We start from the raw sequence: 22,905 nt of genomic DNA on the forward strand, positions 1-22,905 counted from the left end.
AGTATAAATGATGGGAGACCGGTTAAAGGATTTTTAAGCCTTGAGACATGGATTGTGTGTGGGCCATTCAGAGGGTGAATGGGCAAGACAAACTATTGAGGAAAGGGGGATATCAAGTCAGTTGAACAACTGAAATATGCCTTCCGCATTTAACACAACCCCTTTAGGTGCCTCAAGACCTCCAACACTCCTGAGTTTTTCAAACTCAACAGTTTCTGGTATGTATCAAGAATGGCCCACCACCCAAAGGACAGTTATCCAACTTGACACAACTGTGAGAAGCATTGGAGTCAACATGGGCCAGCATCCTTGTGGAATGCTTTCGACGCCTCGTAGAGTCCATGCTCCAACAAATTGAGGCTGTTCTTAGGGCAAAAGGGGGTGCAACATTATTAAGGTGTTCCTAATGTTTTGTACAATTAGTGTTTAATGTAGCCTGTAGTTGTTCAATTGGAGTGCATATCGCATGTGGATTTGTGTAAACTCTGCTTCTATTATGCTGTCTGTTTATCATCGTCTTTACTGTGGCAGCACTATTTCACCAAGTCAAATTCCTTTAAAATGCAAATGTGTTTGGGGAATAAAGGTGATTCTGATAGATGATATCTATGGATGTTGTGTTTGCGCAAAGGTTGCAAACTCAAGGAGTAGGCTATTTCAAGAACAAAAATGTACATTTTTAATTAATGGTAAATGTAATGGACAAATTCATAGGTTTCACACAAAATGCTGATGTTAGGTCAAACAAAAAGCTACACATTTAATTTGGGTGTCGAGCTAAGGAAGTCCATTACAATAAATGACAAAACATGTACACAATTCTTTGTTATTGCTGCAACAAATACTTTCATAAGATGAAATCAAGCCGATACTGATGATATAGTATTACATAGATCAGCACTGAGGGGAGGACAGCTCAAAATAATGGCTGGAACGGAGCGACTGGAATGGCGTCAAACACGTGGAAACCCTATATTTGATACCATTCCACCGATTCTGCTACAGCCATTACCATAAGCCCGTCTTCCCCAATTAAGGTGCCACCAACCTCCTGTGAAGTAGATACATTAATATCAAACGCATTAGCCTTAAAGGGATAGTTCACCCAAATTGGTTTCCTTACCCTGTAAGCAGTCTATGGACAACGTTATGACCTTTTCCACATGCTAACGTTTTAGTGTTTGTGGCGCAAATCCCATTCAAGTCATGCTACTGATATTAGCATTTTTCACACATCATGTCCAAATCATCCAAAAGTATCTGAAATGGATTGTGATCCTCAGTCACAAATCGGTCCCATGACTCTAATGGGATTTATGTCACAAATGCTAAAACGTTAGCATGTGAAAACAGTGCCAAGGAAACTAAACCAAAACATGAATTACCATTATACCTTGTCCATAAACTACTTACAGGGTAAGGAAACCAATGTAATTTGGTTGAACTAACCCTTTAATCAAACAAAATAAGTTTTGCTAATAGAAGATAATGACTAAATTGTTGTGACATTTGATAAATTAGCTGGGACTGTTGCTTCTGCCTTAAAAATCCACTCAATCTACAAACTTTTCAACAATGTTCTGCATGTTTATTCATGCATACCATAAGTTAATTCTACCCAGTCGTCCTCTAAGGTTCCTAATGGTATATAGAGTACAATGTGCTCTCAAACTAGGTTCTAACCTCACATTTTCCCCACACAGGTCTCTTTCAACTTTTTGAACTGTGGTGGTGTATTGTCAATTTCTCACACCAGAAAACGACAAAAATAAATTCACAATGAACGGAGGAGTTTTTACTCTAAGTGCTCTTCTCGTTCTCTCACGATTCCCATTTGATTGAAGCATTTACCACAGTCATTGAACCGGTTGTTTCTCTGCCGTGTGTTTCATAATGTGGCTAGCCAAGTACGCCTTCTGAGTGAAGGATTTGTCACAAACATTGCACTTATATCTTTTCTCCCCCGTGTGTGTCCTCATATGAATTTTCAGATCTGCATTCAAAGAGAAACATTTGCCACATTCTTCGCACCTGCATGGTTTCTCCCCTGTGTGTCTTATCATATGGGTGGTCAGATTTCCCTTCAGACCAAAGCATTTGCCACATTCAGGGCAGGGATATGGTTTCTCCCCTGTATGGGTCCTCATATGTTCTGCCAGTTTCTCCTTCCGACTGAAGCTTTTCCCACAATCGTTGCACTGATAGGGTTTCTCTCCTGTGTGAATTTCCTGGTGGCGACTTAGATGAGTCGTTGATGAGAAACATTTTCCACATGAAGTGCACTTAAATGGCCTCTCCCCTGTGTGAGTCTTCTCATGGTCTTCCAGGGATTTTCTCACAGTGAAGCCTTTCCCACAGTGTTTGCACTGAAATGGCTTCTCCCCTGTATGGATCCTCATATGCACTTTCAGATTGGAACTACAAGTGAAGACTTTAGCACAGGCGTGGCAGAAATGCTTCACTCCCATGTGGGTTTGCAGATGCTTCACCATACTATCTGTGGACCTAAAATCTTTCCCACAAACCCCACAAAGATGGTATTTATCCTTTAAATGAATTTTTTGCACATGACTAACAAGATAAGTCATGAAAACAAAAGACTTCCCACACATCTTGCAACAATGAGGAGCCGTATGGTTTTTATTGGCTGATGTTACCTTGGGTAACTTGGAGATTTTCCTGACTCCACCACTGGTAAGATAACTTTGTCTTTTCTTGTGGGGTAACTTTTTAGTTTTCCTCGCTTCAGCACTGGCAGGAGAGCTTTGTTCTTTCTTGACCCGTGCTCTCAATGTCCGAACTAACCCCAGTGCTGACCGTAGTCCTCCAGCCTCCTCTCCTCTTATACGTGGTGACTTTGAAGTTCTCCTGCCTACTGCACTGGTATTGGGGCTTTGCACTGTCTTGAGGGGTGACTTGGTAGTCTTCCTGCCTCCATCACTGGTATTGGGGCTTTGCATGGTCTTAAGGGGTAACTTGGCAGTCTTCCTGCCTACTGCACTGGTATCAGGGCTTTGCACTGTCTTGAGGGGTAACTTGGTAGTCTTCCTGCCTACTGCACTGGTATCAGGGCTTCGCACTGTCTTGAGGGGTAACTTGGTAGTCTTCCTGCCTACTGCACTGGTATCAGGGCTTTGCACTGTCTTGATGGGTAACTTGGTAGTCTTCCTGCCTACTGCACTGGTATCAGGGCTTTGCACTGGCTTTAGGGGCAACTTGGTAGTCTTCCTGCCTACTGCACTGGTATCAGGGCTTTGCACTGTCTTGAGGGGTAACTTGGTCGTTTTCCTGCCTACTACACTGGTATCTGGGCTTTGCACCGTCTTCAGGGGCAACTTGGTAGTCTTCTTGCCTCCATCACTGGTATCTGGGTTTTGCACTATCTTAAGGGGTAACTTGGTAGTCTTCCTGCTTACTGCACTGGAATGGGAGCTTTGTACTTTCTTGTGGGGTAATTTTTTGGTTCTCCGGCCTCCAACACTTGCTTGCATACTGGTTGTCCGTATTAACCCCAATGCTGACAGTAGTCCTCCACTCGCCACTACATCAACACTTCCACTGGTGTTGTTCTGAGCTGCAGGGGATCCTGGATATTCTACAGAGAGGGACTGGAAGTCACTGGTTGTTAATGATGCCCCATTTCTCTCCCCCTCCGGTTCGGCGTCCATCTCTTCAGTTGTGTTGGTGGTTGGTGAAGGCTGGGGTGGGTCCTGATCATAGTCACTTTCCACACAGAGAGGAGTAAATATGAACTCTATGTCAGGCTCTAGTCCTTGATACTGCTGCTCCTCCTGACTGGTCCTGACCTCCTCTTCCCCTTCAATGTGTGTGGGCTCTGGCTCCTCCTGGCCTAGACTGGGGCTCCACTCATGCTCACAGTGCCGCTTCTCAGGGGGAACCTCCTCTGGGACAGGGAGAGTAAGGTGCTTGGCATCTGGGGGGGTAAATTATATGAACATTCAGTTTGTGGCAGAAATGTTTATATATTTCATTACATTTGTTTACAGTTGTTGGCTGCCTGGCTGCAGCAATTGTATTTGCAACAACTCTAGCCATGCCATTGATCTAGTAACGTTAGTGATAAAGAAATGAAAAGCCCGCACACGTAAATATAGCTAGCTAGCTAGTCGCTCCCCAGTGCGTTACCGCACCCAAAAACATTGGGGAGCTACTACCGGGTGCGGGACTTTCAATTATTTATCTATATAATTGTTTAGCCCAGCAACGTTAATCTAGTTTAGGATGTGCACATCACCCTCCTATTTTTTTATAGTCTAGTTAGCAGTGGCCACTACTAACCTGATTTATGTAACTTTAAGTCGGGTTTCAAAGCCAAATCCAGAAGCCTCTGTAGACGTTCGATCTCCTCCTTTGAACTGGCAATTTCTTCCTGGAACTCGGTTATTGTTTTTTCCACTGCTCCAAATATCTCAACAGTTGCCTCCGTCAAGCGCTGTGAGAGAAACACATTCAACAACTGTAGTTTGGACATTCTGAGGGAAATTAAAGTGAATACGTTTATGCTTTTCTGCTCACTCCGTAGCCCTGCTCAAACAAAGATGGCGGAAGTGAAACCACAAGGGCGGCCAGAGTGACGAACCAAAGATTGAAACTCTGTGGACGACCTACTCTGCATTTAGTCACGTGGTATACAAAGAGTGACGATCTTGCGGTACCGAAACCCTACCAACAGAGGGCTTTAAGTGCAAGAGCAGATGAATGTTGGTCATTTTTTCACAGAAAACAAAATATTTGTAGACACGGGCCCTCATTCGAAGTAACAAAATGTCACGACACTGTATCTAGGTTTCCATCCAACTAGCGACAGGTTTTCCCACTAGTGGTGTTTCTACCAAACGGATATAGTGTGGATAAAAATCAGTGCGTGGTGACATTGCTACTTTTTCTGTGAACTCTCTCTCGCTTAACTTTTCATGTACCAAGTACAAATCTAAAGTTCATGTGTTTCCATCGCATTTTCCTATAGTTCTGTCAAAAACTGTTGTGTTAAATAGCCAAGTGCCTACTCTGGTTTTAGAACGTGCGATCTAGCCAACAGATACAGTATATGTATACGCCATATGTATTGAATTCAAAATAAAATAAATCGTGGACATGAAAAATAAAGTTAAGAATGTAAACATATTTTCGAGTACGGGTGTATTAATGGATATTGAAATCAAAAACCAAAACAATTGAAAGCAAAATGTATAGAATTGTAAACAAAAATAAGACATCAAAAGCAAAACCCCAAAACTTGTAATCAACTCATTTTAAATCGAGAGCAAAACTCTGACAAATTAATTAAAAAATATATTTGAACATGATAGAAATTCTTTTTTTCTTTTACCTAGTTAAGTGGACGAGCTGACGTCACCACTACGCGCCAATTCTTTCCCCCATGTGTCGGAATGTTCTGAACATGCGGGCATGGGGGAAATAATTGGCGCGTAGTAGTGACGTCAGATCGTCTACTTAAGTAGGCAAAAGAAGAAAAAAAGCAACAAAAAAGGTTAAATTAGGAATAAATCTATTTTAGATTTACGTGACATAGTTTTGGTGGTCCAACCCTTAGCATCTGGATTGAAATAACGCCAGGCATCCTCAACAAAGAGATCCTTGCATAATGTAATGATGTTACTATTTTGAGGATTTTGACTCGTTCTAGGCGGAAAACGATCAGCACATGCATCAGGTGTTTCATTAAAATGCCCTGAAATAATAATAAAAAGCCTCTGAGTATTTGTTGCTTAAATCCTGTACTTTCCTGGTAAATTGGGTAAAAAATGGTCTTATTAGGAGCATGTGAGTTATGTCCATATACATTACAGATGATGGAAATAGCATTGTCAAGTTTGACAGTTACTATGACCCATCTGCCACCTTGTGAAGATGTGGATTCTAAAATGTCACCTTTAAACTTGTGAAGTGTCAAAACACCAGCAGAATGATTTGATCCATGACTGAAATAGGCCATATCTCCCCATTGTGCTTTCCAAAATATCAAATCACTTTCACCCGAATGAGGTTCCCGAAGGACAAAATCTGCATTACTGCGTTTACAGCATAAAAATAAAGCTTTTCTTTTTGTAAGATTTCTCAAACCCCTAGCATTCAGACTAACGATATTGAGTGAATTGAAAACAAACTCCTGCATTAAAAAAGAAAGAACACAAATAAGATAACAAGTATTAATGTGAACAATAAAACAAACAGTGAACCTTGAGAGGGTTACTTCGACGGAAAACTACGCTCGGCAGAGGTAGCGGCGGTTAACAGAATAACAAATCTATTTACTTCCTTTTCTTTGGCAAGTGTTGAAGGCAGGCTAGAAGTGTTGGATTTTGTTGACATAAATAACACTTAAGATAAACTGGTTGAAAAAATGTTTGATCGATACTGATTCAATATGGTATTTCATTCCAAATAATGTGTTTGATAAATTGGGAGGTCTTCAATTTTTACTGAAATTAAATTATATTCCTGAAAGATTACCTGCAAAATTGGCTAGGTTTCACCAACAAGCTTTAATGGCCTGGAAAATGTTTCCTGCAAAATATTTCCCCTCATAAAGCTCTTTTGTGGAATAATTCAGACATAACTGTAAGGAATAAGTCATTGTTCTACCCCAGCTGGCATGAGAGGAATATTGACTTTGTTCTTGATATTTGACAACAAGGGTAATATTCTCACATATGAACAATGTAAAACATTGAAAGAGTTTCCAATACCTTTCAGAGAGTTTATTTCTGTGATCAAAGCCGTTCCCAGTGGTCTAACTACACTTATGAAAACTCATCTTAATTTTGGGAATGATCACAGAGTTTATCCAGAACTCAGAAGGAAGGCGTGGGCTTACTTGAGAGATCTTGTTGTAATACATATATAAGACAAATTCTTCATTCACAAAACCAACTTACACAGAGGGGAAAGTGTTTCTGGAAAGTGTTTCTGACATTGTCTGGAAAAATGCATGGTTAAGGCCCTTACAAATACTGTATACCAAACAAAGTTAAGGAAGTGCACTTCAACATTTTACATGAGATATATCCATGTAATTCTATGATTTCCAAATGTATGGCTATTGATGATATCTGCATTTTCTGTCTCACTTGTTCTTTGAATGTAAATTTGTGTCAGAATTTTGGGAAAACCTTACAAAGTACTTATTTACTATTATGAACACTGCCTATATTTTTGACATGAAAGATATATGTTACTATTGCGATGATAACAAAACCACTGAGATGATTTTAGTTTCGTTTTTTTTTTATTCTTGTTGCCAAATACTTTATACACAAACAAAAATTCCAAAATTACACATCTTTCTGATTGAATTATCTTATTAAAACATTAACCCTAGTGAATAACAACAATAATAACATCTTCATGAATCATTATAATCATTATAAGATTTTTGTATTATTTTATTGATATTTTTTTGTATGTTTGAGTATTGTTAATACCTGTGTTTGGTTTGCTAGGCATGTTAGATGTAGCAATGTAAGTTGATTTTTGTATTATGAATTAAACATTAAAAAAAAGCATGCCTATCATGTTCATTTATTGGGTTAAGACGAATCGTCACTACAAAACTAGCGGACCAATGGAGACTCATTGTCTACGCTTCCCTCTAAACCAGCCTTTCACAGAAAAAAAATACGCCAAAACTCGCAATCGAAAAGACTGGCAGTGAAAGCAAAGAAACAGACATCGAAAGCAAAGACACGAGTAGCGTAACCAAAAAGGTAGTACATGCAGGCAAGAGCCTAGGCAAAATGTATTCAATACGATTGGTTGCTGGGAAAGTTTAACCGAAAACGTTTTTTTTTTGGATTCGTTTTCAAATATATATCTTCCATAATTTGTCAGTTATGCTCGCTTTAAAATGATTTTCTTACAAATTTTGGGGGTTTTGCTTTGATGTCTTATTTTTGTTAACAATTCTATACATTTTGCTTTAAATTGTTTGGTTTTTGATTTCAAAATCCATTAGTTAACCCGTCCTCGAAAATAAATTGACATTCTCAACCTTATGTTCACAAATTATTTTATTTTGAATTCAATACATATGACGTGAAATTTACAAGAGATTATGATGTATAAAACCGAGAATAATGTAACGACCGGAAATCGATTCTGCCGCACGAGCATGCTTTTGCGGCACAGTCGATAGCGCGCCGGACCTCGGGCTAGAAGGTCGAGGGTTCGAGACCTGCTCCCTGCTGTTTCATTACATTGGTGTCAGAAGTGGGATTATTTGTCAAGCATCGATCATCATGCCACCTGGAAAATACCCCCGATATTTATTGGAAAGGAGCATCAAACTCACCACCCTGTGACTGCATACCCACCCGATTAGCCACCAATCACCCCATAAAAAAGGTGGAAAATATTAATTACACCATTCATATGGTGAATGTGGTATCCCACACGCCACATGTTGTACGCGTGTGCACCATTGCCGACGAGTCGTAATGGGAGGACCACACAACATGTCATCGCGTGACTTCAAGTTTACTTCGATATGGTTATTATATCAATATTTGCACATAAAAGCATTCGCAGCGCCATTTCTCGCTTAATAATTTTACCGACACAAAAATCTATCACCATGTAAAACAAACTAATTATGTCGGCATTTATTAAATTGTACCGAAACTTCCTGTTTCCATCACATCTGTCGTTTTTATTTTATTTTTTAAAATACAGTATGACTTTACTCATAACTGGATGGCAACGTGGTTAGGGACTATTTACAACACTGAAGGACAATGCTGTATGGTTATGTCTTGAAGGGGTATAGTCTGTCAGAATTGACTTTTTGTAACAGGCTAGGATAATTAGGTTAAGGTTAGGAAAAGAGTTAGGGTTGGCAAAAAGACCAAGATTTAACACCACATTTTAATGGGCTTTGACCATCCTGGCCAAGTGGGTTGTTTAGGTTTTGGGGTAAAGTGGGCTGTAAAAGCTTCTGTTTGGGGTTTTTGTCACTGCTCAAATATGGCTGTCTCACTTCCATTAGACTGCAGATGAAGTTGTTTATCATGATGTGAAATAGCCCAGAGGTTGAATTTGGATATTGAGGACTTTATAACTCATGCTGATCCTCATACTCAATGTAGTTTGCAAAATTTCAATCATTAAGCTGTTCTGAATACTCACTAACTTAATACATCATGCAATACATCATTCAGTTTCCTATTCTATGTGCTTAGTGGGAATGTATGTTAGCGGTTAAACATGTTATCATCATATCTCTTTTCTGTTAGCCGTGGGAAATGTCATACACCTACTTACCTTATAGCCTACAGTATGAGCATGGCACAAAAATGTACATTTCTCACACTCGCTGTTTAACATATCTGCTTACTCTTACAATTACAACCTCTCTCTCTCAACCAATGGGAGTAACTCTTGCAATGTATTTATGTGTCAAACTTACCCAAATTCTCTTAATTGTAATCACATCATCTGGCTCCGAGGATCTTCCCTCAAGAGAAGGCCATTTCCCAAACTATTTAATAAAATGTCATATTGCATTCAGTCTCTGTTCTCAATTCAGTTAATCGTGTACTAGATTTAAATGCCTTAAGTAGCCTAAGCACACACACACACACTAAAGCCAAAACATATTTTTTTAATTATTTCAATATCTAGCAGAGATATTACAGACAAAGTAAAACTATGCCTCAATAACACCGTTACATGAACATCCTAAAACATGACAGCACAGATTTTCCATATATTCTCAGCTTGGTAGACAAAAAACAAACAATGAATTCAAAAATAAAATGATCACAGAATGTGGAAGGGTGTAGGACTGTCTATCCTACAGTAACAGCAATTCAGTGGTCACTATATGCATTTATATAGATTTACAGAATCTTCACTTTTTTTACATTTTTACTATACGACTGTGATATATGGTCTTGTCTCACCTAGTTACCTTAAGACAGGGTTTCTCAAAAAGGTTTCTCCTGGGTGAACTTTTTTTATTTTCTTCCCCCTAAGCACTACATAGCTGATTCAAATAACCAACACCTCATAAAACTTTGATGTTTTGAAATCAGTTGTGTAGTGCTAAGCAAAAAAAACAAAAACGTGCACTCGGGGAGGCCTAGGACCTCCCTTGGGAAACCTTGCCTTAAGATGAACGCAATAAATGTAAGTCACTCTGGATAAGATTTAAATGTATCACACTACATGGTTCTGTGTACATTACATGTCTTCTGTCACTGAATGATCACTGCAGGAGATTTCATTGTTCTCCCAAAGATGAATCAGTGAAAATTCTTGAGGGGTTAGGGGCTAATTACAATCTCCATTCTGAAAGTGACCCTCTAAGTTCAGCAACATGTGACATTGGAGTCGCTTGGGGTGCGGTGTTGGTTTGGAATTGGGGGAACTGTTTGTACATGTTCTTCATGTGCTTTCTCAGGGTCCCCACATGACTAAAGCTTCTGCTGCACTGGCTGCACTGAAACAGTTTCCAGTTCTTTCCAATGTAATCCGTTGGTGGAGACTTCGTTTACTTGCTGAGACAAAGGACTTCTCACAAAAATGGCACTTATATGGTCTCTCCCCCGTGTGGTTCCTCATATGCACGGTCAGGCTGCTCGAGTGTTTGAAGCATTTGCCACATTCTTCGCACCGATACGGTTTCTCCGCTGTATGAGTCCTCATATGCTCTTTCAGGTTTTGCTGCTGCCTGAAGCCTTTGCCACATTTTTGGCACCAATATGGTCTCTCTCCTGTGTGGACACGCATATGCGTTCTCAGTTTAGCATTACAATGGAAACATTTGCCACAAATATGACAAAAAGGTTTTTCTGCAATGTGAGATTGTTGGTGTTCTATCATACATTGAGAAGAGTTCATGTTTTTTCCACACACACCACACATATGTTTAGCATCATTTGCATGTACTGTTTGCGCATGATTAATTAAAGCCACCAGAAATTTAAAAGACTTCCCACACACTTTGCAACAAGGAGCAGCATTGCCATGACTGGCTGATTTCTGATTGGTCATGGCATCGGTTTTCCAGCCCTCTGCAGAGGTACTGGAATTTTGTCTCTCATTTGTCCACATTCTCTTTGATTTGAGTAGCTTTAACACTGGTAGTAGCTTTAACACTGGCACCCCCCCGTTAACATTTTCACTGACTTCACATTGAGCTCCATTTACTACAGGGACGGGTGGAGAGTAACTGTTTGATTCTGTTCCTCTGTAAACCTCGCCACCAGGTTCAGTTTCCATCTCTGTAGTTGTGCTGATGCATACTAAGTCCCTCTCTCTGGTCTGCATTGTTAGGTTTTGGGAAAGATGTGAGGGCTGAGGGGGGTCCTGATCACAGTCATTTTTCACACAGGAAGGAGTGAATATGAACTCTTTGATATCAGACTCCAGCCCCTGAAGCTGCTCTTCCTCCTGTCTGGTCCTGATCTCCTCCTGTTCCTCTTTAATCTGTGTGTGATCTGGGTCCTCCTGTTCCTCTTTAATCTGTGTAGGGTCTGAGTCCTCCTGCTCCAGACCTGGGCTGCACTCCTGCTCACAGTGCTGCTGCTCAGAGGGAACCTCCTCAGGAACTGGGACAGTGAGCTGCTGGGGTTCTGGAGTGATGGAGAAGGTAACATAAGGGAAATAGGCCAACATAAAATGTACAATACTTTGATACTGTTAATCTTATAGTCTGATACTAAGACTTACGGGTGATTCCTCACGAAACTAGAACAAAACCATGACTTTGGGGATTTTCACAAAATGTAATCCATAGAAGGAAGAAGGATTCTTGAAATATCTTAAAGCATGATTTAGAAATAATGTTTTGAAGTTGGAATATTGTGACAATTTGTCCTTACCCAGGCCTCTTACAACACGTTTCATCTGTAGGGGCTACAAAGCAAAAGTGTCATTTGAAGCTTTATCGCTTGCTCTGTAATATGAGTAGTATTATCTATTATTTTATGTTCAACAATATATTGAAACTTTTGCCATATAAAACATTTTCAATATTCATGTTTATATTTGTCAGTACTCATAAATTTAAGCAAATTGTTAGAAATGTAAATACTACTCATATTATACAGAGCAAGCGGTAAAGTTACGTATGTTTACTCTGTATCACCTACAAATGAAAGAGTCTTAAAGGAGGCCTGGGTAAGTCCAAAATGTCACAAGGCTAGGACTAGGCTTTCCACCTTCAATTAATAATTTCTGCTTTAGAAAAACGTTATTGTCGACGCAATGTGGAAATTTGTCTTTGGCTTCACCCCATAAAAACAGACATTAATACACCATCATGAGCATATCATTCTCAAAAATCAATTTGTACTTTGTAAACCATACCAAGTGCTACATATGTTGAGTCATTGGTCTAAATCTGGTCTATTTAAAATCTTCTCATGGATTGAGACAGGTGGGCCACCCTAGCCCTTGATCATGAATAATTTCCATTACATGACACTAGAGTCATTGGAAGAAGGTGTCTTCTATAGGGGGGAGTTTTGTTATGCTCCACAACGCTCAATCTGAACTTTAAACACACGTCACTTGCGTAAGGTATTGGAAGTAGAAGGATTTTATCTTTCATATCAGCGAGAAATCATTGAAAAAAAACAAAAAAAGGTTAAATTGATACACACCTTGATAGTGTTAGTCTTCCCAAATGGCCAGATCTCCATGCTACAGAGCTTGTTTACGGAAAACAGACAGAAGACAAGAGGCAAACCACCGGTGTAAATGAGCCATCTAGCATGCTCTGAACAACTATGTGTAAGCGTAACTCGGGAAGTGCAGGCCCCCATAGCTGTATGGATCTTTAACTGCTACAGTAAGTCAACCTTTCTTATTTGAAGGATTCTTTCTCGCTGATGAAAGGGCCATGTGTTTCAAAAGCGATGATTGACGTTTCGAAGCGTTAAAACATCGTTGGGATTTAAGTTCACGAGGCAGTCGTGGGAGAAGCAAATGTCTGAGAACTGCAGAGAGAAGGCAGAATGCCTCCTAGAGTTTGAGAGCTAGGTCCACCCCAAAGTACCACGTCATGATGACACTCAGCTGTCTCGATCAATGAGTAAAACATTTGAAATTGACAAGATTGTGGCGTATATATCGCTCCTAATGGAGCAAAACATTTATTTTAATAATGGAGCATTTTCTAAATTCAAACGCAATTGGACACAGACATTTTAGAAGATACTATCTTGGTTCTCGTTTAAAAAAATACATGTACAAAAATGTATCGCCAAGTTAAGGGTGGTTGACAGTTCTGTGGGGAGCTTCTCAAACTCTGAATTAGGGTTGACCCCGCCCCCCCAAAAAAAATATTGGTTGACCGAAAGTAATCTGTTCTTTCGACCAAGCGATTGGTGAACACTGTGAACACTATCAGTCAAAAGTTTTAGAACACCTACTCATTCAAGAGTTTATTTTTACTATTTCTACATTGTAGATTTAAATTATTATTCTACATTGTAGAATAATAGTGAAGACATCTAAACTATGAAATTACACATGGAATCATGGAGTAACCAAAATAAGTGTTACACAGACCAAAATATTTTATATTTGAGATTCTTCAAATAGCCACCCTTTGCCTTGGCATTCTCTCAAACAGCTTCACCTGGAATGCTTTTCCAACAGTATTGAAGGAGTTCCCACATATGCTGAGCACTTGTTGGCTGCTTTTCCTTCACTCTGCGGTCTGACTCATCCCAACCAACTCAATTTGGTTGCTGTCACCTCCCAAGTGGCGCAGTGGTCTCAGGCACTGCATCGCAATGCTAGCTGTACCACTAGAGATCCTGGTATGAGTCCAAGATCTGCCGCAACCGGGAGACCTATGGGGCGGCGCACAATTGGCCCAGCGCTGTCCGGGTTAGGGGAGGGTTTGGCCGGGAGGAATGTTCTTGTCAAATCAAATTTTATTTGTCACATACACATGGTTAGCAGATGTTAATGCGAGTGTAGTGAAATGCTTGTGCTTCTAGTTCTGACAATGCAGTAATAACCAACGAGTAATCTAACTTAACAATTTCACAACAACTACCTTATACACACACACAAGTGTAAAGGGATGAAGAACATGTACATAAAGATATATGAATGAGTGATGGTACAGGACGGCATAGGCAAGATGCAGTAGATGGTATTGAGTACAGTATATACATATGAGATGAGTAATGTAGGGTATGTAAACATTATATTAAGTGGCATTGTTTACCAATTCAGTTTGTCCGTGATGTGTACGCCGCGGAACTTAAAACTTACTACCCTCTCCACTACTGTCCCGTCGATGTGGATAGGGGGGTGCTCCCTCTGCTGTTTCCTGAAGTCCACGATCACCTCCTTTGTTTTGTTGACGTTGAGTGCGAGGTTATTTTCCTGACACCACAATCCGAGGGCCCTCACCTCCTCCCTGTAGACCGTCTTGTCGTTGTTGGTAATCAAGCCTACCACTGTAGTGTCGTCTGCAAACGTGATGATTGAGTTGGAGGCGTGCATGGCCACGCAGTCGTGGGTGAACAGGGAGTACAGGAGAGGGCTGAGAACGCACCCTTGTGGGGCCCCAGTGTTGAGGATCAGCGGGGTGGAGATGTTACCTACCCTCACCACCTGGGGGCGGCCAGTCAGGAAGTTCAGTACCCAGTTGCACAGGGCGGGGTCGAGTCCCAGGGTCTCGACCTTGAAGACGAGTTTGGAGGGTACTATGGTGTTAAATGCTGAGGTGTAGTCGAACAGCATTCTCACATAGGTATTCCTCTTGTCCAGATGGGTTAGGGCAATGTTCAGTGTGGTTGCGTCGTCTGTGGACGTATTGGGGCGGTAAGCAAATTGAAGTGGGTCTAGGGTGTCAGGTAGGGTGGAGGTGATATGGTCCTTGACTAGTCTCTCAAATCACTTCATGATGACGGAAGTGAGTGCTACGGAGCGGTAGTCGTTTAGCTCAGTTACCTTAGCTTTATTAGGAACAGGAACAATGGTGTCCCTCTTGAAGCATGTGGGAACAGCAGACTGGGATAAGGATTGATTGAATATGTCCGTAAACACACCAGCCAGCTGGTCTGTGCATGCTCTGAGGACACGGCTGGGGATGCCGTCTGGGCCTGCGAGGGTTAACACGTTTAAATGTTTTACTCACGTCGGCTGCAGTGAAGGAGAGTCGGCTCGTTTTGGTAGCGGGCCGTGTCAGTGGCACTGTATTGTCCTCAAAGCAAGCAAAGAAGTTGTTTTGTCTGTCTGGGAGCAAGACATCCTGGTCCGCGACAGGGCTGGTTCTCTTTTTGTAATCCGCGATTGATTGTAGACCCTGCCACATACCTCGTGTCTGAGCCATTGAATTGCGACTCTAACTTTGTCTCTATACTGACGATTAGCTTGTTTGATTGCCGTGGAGGCAATAGCTACACGGTTTGTATTCGGTCATGTTTCCCCGTCACCTTGCCCTGGTTAAAAGCAGTGTTTCGTGCTTTCAGTTTTGCGCAGTTGTTGCTACCTACCCTCACCACCTGGGGGGAGCCCATCAGGAAGTCCAGGATCCAGTTGCAGAGGGAGGTGTTTAGTCCCAGGATCCTTGGTTTAGTGATGAGCTTTGAGGGTACTATGGTGTTGAACACTAAGCTGTAGTCAATGAATAGGATTCTCACATAAGTGTTCCTTTTGTCCAGGTGGGAAAGGGCAGTGTGGAGTGCAATAGAGATTGCATCATCTGTCGATCTGTTTGGGCGGTATGCAAATTGAAGTGGGTCTAAGGTTTTTAGGATAATGGTATTGATCGGAGCCATTACCAGCCTTTCAAAGCACTTCATGGCTACAGACGTGAGTGCTACGGGTCTGTAGTAATTTAGGCAGGTTGCCTTTGTGTTCTTGGGCACAGGGACTATGGTGGTCTGCTTGAAACATGTTGGTATTACTCAATCAAGGACATATTGAAAATGTCAGTGAAGACACCTGCCAGTTGGTCAGCACATGCCCGGAGCACACGTCCTGGTAATCAGTCGGGCCCCGCAGCCATTTGTATGTTGACCTGTCTAAAGGTCTTACTCACGTCGGCTACGGAGAGCATGATCACAGTCGTCCGGAACAGCTGATGCGCTCATGCATGCCTCAGTGCAGCTTTCCTCTAAGAAAGTATATAAATGATTTAGCTCATCTGGTAGGCTCGTGTCACTGGGCAGCTCGCGACTGTGCTTCCTTTTGTAGTCTAATAGTTTGCAAGCCCTGCCACATAAGACGAGCTTCAAAGCCGGTGTAGTATGATTCAATCTTACACCTGCATTGACGCTTTGCCTGTTTGATGGTTCGTCGCAGGGCATAGCAGGATTTCTTGTAAGCTTCCGGGTTAAGAGTCCCGCACCTTGAAAGAGGCAGCTCTACCCTTTAGCTTAGTGTGAATGTTGCCTGTAATCCATGGCTTCTGGTTGGGGTATGTACATACAGTCACAGTGGAGACAACGTCCTCGATGCACTTATTGATAAAGCCAGTGACTGATGAGGTGTACTCCTCAATGCCATCGGAAGAATCCCAGAACATGTTCCAGTCTGTGATAGCAAAACAGTCCTGTAGTTTAGCATCTGCTTCATCTGACCACTTTTTTATATACTGAGTCACTGGTGCTTCCTGCTTTAATTTTTGCTTGTAAGCGGGAATCAGGAGGATAGAGTTGTGGTCGGATTTACCAAATGGAGGGCGAGGGAGAGCGTTGTATGCGTCTTTGTGTGTGTAGTACAGGTGATCTAGAATTTTTCCCCTCTGGTTTGCACATTTAACATGTTGATAGAAATTTGGTAGAAATTATTTAAGTTTCCCTGCATTAAAGTCTCTGGCAACTAGGAGCGCCGCCACTGGTTGAGTGGTTCCCCGTTTGCTTATTTCCTTATACAGCTGACTGAGTGCAGTCTTAGTGCCAGCATCTGTCTGTGGTAGTAAATAAACAGCCACGAAAAGTGTAGCTGAAAACTCTAGGCAAGTAGTGTGGCCTGCAATTTATCACAATATACTCTACTTCAGGCGAGCAAAATCTAGAGACTTCCTTAGACTTAGTGCACCAGCTGTTGTTTACAAATATGCACAGACCACCCCCCTCATGTTCTATCTTGCCGGTGCAGCGTATATCCCGCTAGCTGAATTTCCATGTTGTCATTCAGCCACGATCCCGTAAAACATAGGATATTACAGTTTTGGATGTCCCGTTGGTAGGATATTCGTGATCGTACCTCATCTAATTTATTGTCCAGTGATTGCACGTCGGCGAGTAATATTGATGGTAATGGCAGCTTTCACACTCGCCTCCTGTGGGTCCTCATGAGGCATCCTGCTCTGCGTCCTCTATACCTGCATCTCCTCCTCTTGCAAATAGTGGGGATGTTGGCCCTGTCGGGTGTTTGGAGAATGTCCTGTGCTTCCTGCTTGTTGAAGAAAACATCTTTGTCTAATCCGAGGTGAGTGATCGCTGTCCTGATATCCAGAAACTATTTTTTTTGCCGTAAGATATGGTTGCAGAAACATTATGTACAAAATAAGTTACAAATAACGCAAAAAAAAAAAAACAATAGCACAATTGGTTGGGCGCCCGTAAAACTGCTGCCATTTCTTCCGGCGCCATTTTGCTGAGCAATCAAAGTGGAGTGGGACACCATTCTATAGGCCACAATCTACAGCCTGATCAACTCTACGCAAAGGAGATGCCACGCTGAATGAGGCAAATGGTGGTCACACCAGATATTGACTGGTTTTCTGATCCACTCCCCTACCTTAAAAAAAATAAGTATCTGTGACCAACAGATGCACATCTGTATTCCTACTCATGTGAAATGCATAGATTAGGGCATACATTTATTTTAATTGACAGATTTCCTAATATGAACTGGAACTCAGTAAAATCTTTAACTGTTGCACTTTTATTTTTGTTGAGAGTATTTTACCTAAACCCTCCATGGCCTGAACACTTGAAAAAAAATTACCCTACCCTTTATCCCAAATACAAAAAACAAAGTGGATAGGAGAGAACATGTCTACTGTTTACCCTCCCTTCTTGGACAGAACAGAGCATTAAATAATTTTACTTTAGCTGAATCTTATTTTAATACTATAAAAATTACCAAAATTAGAGGCTAAGAATGGACAGAGACATAGGCCTGTGTTTAACTTATCACACTTCTCCAATGCCAAATCAGTGTGTCTTGTTTGCAACGAAACTGTCCCTGTTTGCAAATAATAGGAATCTGTGCATTGTAGGCCTACCCTTCCACCCCAGACAGAGTAGGCCTACTGATGCAGAGACATTTAAGATGAACTGCTGGCTACACTTCTTCCATGGCTCAACCCAATGAGAGAAGGTCACAAGTGCTTCCCTAAAAGCTGTCTGGGTTTAAACATCTATTGTACAGAAAGTAAACATCTTAATGAATTGATAATGACAGAATTACTTTACTTCTCAAGCAAAATCAGCCTTTGAATGTCAAAGAAACAAAACAATGATATCCCCATATGCATCGGAGTCACGTCTTTCCAGGGTATTTTACAGCTTGGTTCTAGCATAAAAGCATTGCGCACCAAAGCGCTGTTATAGATTACTTTATATAATCGGATTCATTTTATTTTATTCAAAATGTTAAGCTAACAAGGGGTAGGCCTGTGATTTTGGGGGCATTTTCTTTAATAAAAAGGTAGGCCTGTGGCATACCCTCTCATACCCCTCAATTAGAGTCTTGGCTTTAACAGCCCTTCACTGACATGGAGGTAGGCTATTTAAAGTGTGCATGGTGGGTGGAAAATTGACTGACAAATCAATGGATATAGCAGCCTGTAGCCCAATTTCATCCGTCAAAAAGGTAGGCCTACCTCATTTCTTAAATTGGAAGAAATAGGCTCCAACAAAGCCCTCTAGTTCAGTCTAATTCAAATGAAGACTGTTGAAATGAATTATGCCTATTTTCAGCACCACGAGCTGTCTATTTCCACAGCTGCTGCTTTAAGTTACTAGCATCTGGCCTATTGTGAAGTCAATAACTAAATACATCATGGGCAAGAAACATTGTTTTTAATTAAATCTATTATAGTAGTAGCAAGCTATCAAAGTTGACCTCTGTTCCTCCTCATCTTCACGCTCTCCTTCTCAAACTGAACAGAATATAGGCTATAGTCTAGTCCACGAGCAAGAAAATAAAACATATATTTACATTAGAAACATTTGACTCGCCTCCTTATCTGCAACCTACGCAGCACAGTCAATGGTTAAGCAGCAACACAGTCAATGGTTAAGCAGCAACACAGTCAATGGTTAAGCAGCAACACAGTCAATGGTTAAGCAGCAACACAGTCAATGGTTGAGCAGCAACACAGTCAATGGTTGAGCAGCAACACAGTCAATGGTTGAGCAGCAACACAGTCAATGGTTGAGCAGCAACACAGTCAATGGTTAAGCAGCAACACAAAAACGTTTTTGATAAGCTGAGCAGGCTGGGGCTCAGGGTTGGACTATCCATGCAGCCTAGTTTTATTTACATGACCCCAGCAGCTCTAATAAATATAACTCTGCGCTTCTCCGTGCATGCACTTTGTAGCCTATAGGCTATGGATCATTTGATTGAAACCACGCTAAATAGCTTGGAGGCGCACTTGATTTGGCGCTCCAGCAGAGAATCACGAGGGGCAGCATCGATGTACAAAACATTAAGGGCACCTTCCTAATATTGGGTTTCACCTCCCCTTTAGCCATCATAACAGTCTCAATTCGTCGGAGCATGGACTCTACAGGGTGTCAAAAAAAGTTCCACAGGGATGCTAGCTCATGTTGACGCCAATGCCTCGCACAGTTGTGTTAAGTTGGCTGGATGTCCTTTGGGTGGTCGACCATTCTTGATACACTGGAAACTGTCGAGCGTGACAAACCCAGCAGCGTAAACAGTTCTAGACACAAACCAGTACGTACGCCTGGCAGTTACTACCATACTCGTTCATTGTTGCATTTCTTTTTGCACTTAAATATTTTGTCTTGACCATTCACTAATTGCCTCAAGGCTTAAACATCCTTATTTAGCCGGTCTCCTCCCCTTCATCTACACTGACTGAAGTGGATTTAACAAATTACATCAATAAGTTATCAGAGCTTTCACCTGGTCAGTCTATGTCACGGAAAGACATTAAAGACTACCCTTAATGTTTTGTACACTCGGTGTATAGGCTAATAAAGCAAATAATTCTAAAACACTTATAAATATCGACACTTCATTATTGCAAATGACTTGACCCTCCCCTGGACTAGATTTAAAAAATACTTGACCCTCCCCAGTCAGTCAGCCTGTTAGCTACAAACCTGTTTTATGTAATCTTATCTCTGGTTTGTAAGCCGAATCCAGTAGTCTTTGTAGTCGTTTGCTCTCCTCATTTGAGCGGGACATTTCTTCCTCGTACACTGTTATCATTTTCTCCACTGCCCCAAATATCTCCACAGCCACCGCTGTTAATTTCTGAGTAAGAAACGCATTCAACACCTGTAGTTTGGACATTTTCAGTAGCGTGAAAGACGAACAGACGACCTCAGATAAGTGTCTCGTTAGCAACAAAAAAATACTTCCGGGTCACGGAATTTCGCACATTTTATAAATAAAAGCATCCTCACATAATAGTCGGAAAGGCTCCATTCTTCTTTGGTGAGGTTTATCGGCGGTTGGCATCCAAAGTTATGGTGCGTTACCGCCACCTAGTGTACTGTGTGGGCCAGAGACGGGGATAAACGAAATCTTACCTACCAGCCCGTTGCACTTAAAATATAACTATCTAATGATATTCTCCTCAATATACTCTTTAAAATGTCCTATATCCCCTTCATGCTAGACCTCAACCTCTTTCTCTCTGATACTGCCCACTGTGGCAATACATGCTCCATGGTCTCTGTTTCCTGGCAATAATCACACTTTCCTGTTGGATGCGTTCCTATCACATTTAAGTTCTTATTCAACCGGCTGTGTCCCACCCTTAATCTTGTAAAACATAGCCTCCTCTCTTAGGTCCCGTCCTGCCATCCTCCCCTCCCGGACTTTCCTTTGTACTTGAAATAAATGTCTGCCCTTAGTATCTCTATTCCACTGCTCCTGCCATCTCTGCACCATCACTGTCCATATCAGGCTTTTTGCCTCTGCCTTGCTCATTGAAACTACAACATCAACATCCCCACTACTAAGTGCTTGTTTAACCAGTACATCAACTGTCTTGTTCCCCTCCACCCCCACATTGGCTGGGACCCAAGTAAATCCTATCTGTATACCCATCTGTCTAATTCTGCCATGGGTTTGTAACACCTCATAAAGCAGGTCTTGTCTGCTACGTGAGCTAAAGGACTGGAGACTCATCAACACTGCACATGAATCAGAGCAAATAGCTACTACTAACGACTTACTCCACCCACTGCAAGGCCAACAGTATGGCCAGCTAGTCTCTCCAACACTTCTAGATCAACTACTGGAGGCGGGAGTAGCCGTGGTGGATTTACAGGAATAGCTACCATTGGACTAAACTTCCTTCCATACAGTGCCATCTCCTTCGCCTGGGTATTACCCACCCACCCAAAGCTTCTGTCTTTCCTCATGTTCCCAGCATGCCTGTAAAATCCCTTTCGCAGGATGAGACACCCTATGTCCCTGTAGGTTGACCCAATATTTCTTTGTCAGCTGCTGTCTCCTAATCTGCAATGGCATATCCCCCATCTCCACCTGTAGTACAGCAACTGGGGAGGCCCGAAACGCCCCACTACATATTCTGAGTTCTTGCCCCTGTAGCCTTTCTAATGAAGTCTGATCTGCTGAACCATACCCTATACTGCCATAGTCTATTACAGATCAGAACAATGCAACATACAGTGCCTTGCGAAAGTATTCGGCCCCCTTGAACTTTGCGACCTTTTGCCACATTTCAGGCTTCAAACATAAAGATATAAAACTGTATTTTTTTGTGAAGAATCAACAACAAGTGGGACACAATCATGAAGTGGAACGACATTTATTGGATATTTCAAACTTTTTTAACAAATCAAAAACGGAAAAATTGGGCGTGCAAAATTATTCAGCCCCTTTACTTTCAGTGCAGCAAACTCTCTCCAGAAGTTCAGTGAGGATCTCTGAATGATCCAATGTTGACCTAAATGACTAATGATGATAAATACAATCCACCTGTGTGTAATCAAGTCTCCGTATAAATGCACCTGCACTGTGATAGTCTCAGAGGTCTGTTAAAAGCGCAGAGAGCATCATGAAGAACAAGGAACACACCAGACAGGTCCGAGATACTGTTGTGAAGAAGTTTAAAGCCGGATTTGGATACAAAAAGATTTCCCAAGCTTTAAACATCCCAATGAGCACTGTGCAAGCGATAATATTGAAAAGGAAGGTGTATCAGACCACTGCAAATCTACCAAGACCTGGCCGTCCCTCTAAACTTTCAGCTCATACAAGGAGAAGACTGATCAGAGATGCAGCCAAGAGGCCCATGATCACTCTGGATGAACTGCAGAGATCTACAGCTGAGGTGGGAGACTCTGTCCATAGGACAACAATCAGTCGTATATTGCACAAATCTGGCCTTTATGGAAGAGTGGCAAGAAGAAAGCCATTTCTTAAAGATATCCATAAAAAGTGTCGTTTAAAGTTTGCCACAAGCCACCTGGGAGACACACCAAACATGTGGAAGAAGGTGCTCTGGTCAGATGAAACCATAATTGAACTTTTTGGCAACAATGCAAAACGTTATGTTTTGGCGTAAAAGCAACACAGCTCATCACTCTGAACACACCATCCCCACTGTCAAACATGGTGGTGGCAGCATCATGGTTTGGGCCTGCTTTTCTTCAGCAGGGACAGGGAAGATGGTTAAAATTGATGGGAAGATGGATGGAGCCAAATACA

At 41.6% G+C, this 22,905-nt stretch overlaps 2 protein-coding genes across 2 annotated transcripts; both read right to left on the reverse strand.

Annotated features, from left to right (window-relative positions):
• Positions 1-655: 655 nt before the first annotated feature.
• On the reverse strand, positions 656-5,050 carry LOC110494730 (uncharacterized). The gene is made up of 2 exons (XM_090206410.1): positions 4,300-5,050; positions 656-3,934 (listed from the first exon to the last, which is right to left on the reverse strand). Exons 1-2 carry the CDS (start codon positions 4,490-4,492, stop codon positions 1,857-1,859), a joined length of 2,271 nt encoding a protein of 756 aa, XP_090062536.1. The 5' UTR covers positions 4,493-5,050; the 3' UTR covers positions 656-1,856.
• Positions 5,051-9,624: 4,574 nt separating this feature from the next.
• Positions 9,625-20,660, reverse strand: LOC110494731 (uncharacterized). The gene is made up of 2 exons (XM_021570050.3): positions 20,322-20,660; positions 9,625-11,615 (listed from the first exon to the last, which is right to left on the reverse strand). Exons 1-2 carry the CDS (start codon positions 20,512-20,514, stop codon positions 10,438-10,440), a joined length of 1,371 nt encoding a protein of 456 aa, XP_021425725.3. The 5' UTR covers positions 20,515-20,660; the 3' UTR covers positions 9,625-10,437.
• Between the last annotated feature and the right edge of the window lie 2,245 nt (positions 20,661-22,905).

The sequence above is a fragment of the Oncorhynchus mykiss genome, chromosome 17 (genome assembly GCF_057628025.1).
Source record: "Oncorhynchus mykiss isolate SJ-2025 chromosome 17, ASM5762802v1, whole genome shotgun sequence".
NCBI classification, from domain to species: Eukaryota; Metazoa; Chordata; class Actinopteri; order Salmoniformes; family Salmonidae; genus Oncorhynchus; species Oncorhynchus mykiss.

Bases quoted from the DNA above. Each gene is read 5' to 3' on its own strand.
- LOC110494730 (XM_090206410.1), bottom strand. From the start codon at position 4,492: ATGTCCAAACTACAGTTGTTGAATGTGTTTCTCTCACAGCGCTTGACG. The intron at 3,935-4,299 runs GTTAGTAGTGGC...TTACCCCCCCAG, and splicing joins CTTAAAGTTACATAAATCAG to ATGCCAAGCACCTTACTCTC.
- LOC110494731 (XM_021570050.3), bottom strand. From the start codon at position 20,514: ATGTCCAAACTACAGGTGTTGAATGCGTTTCTTACTCAGAAATTAACA. The intron at 11,616-20,321 runs GTTTGTAGCTAA...CCATCACTCCAG, and splicing joins GATAAGATTACATAAAACAG to AACCCCAGCAGCTCACTGTC.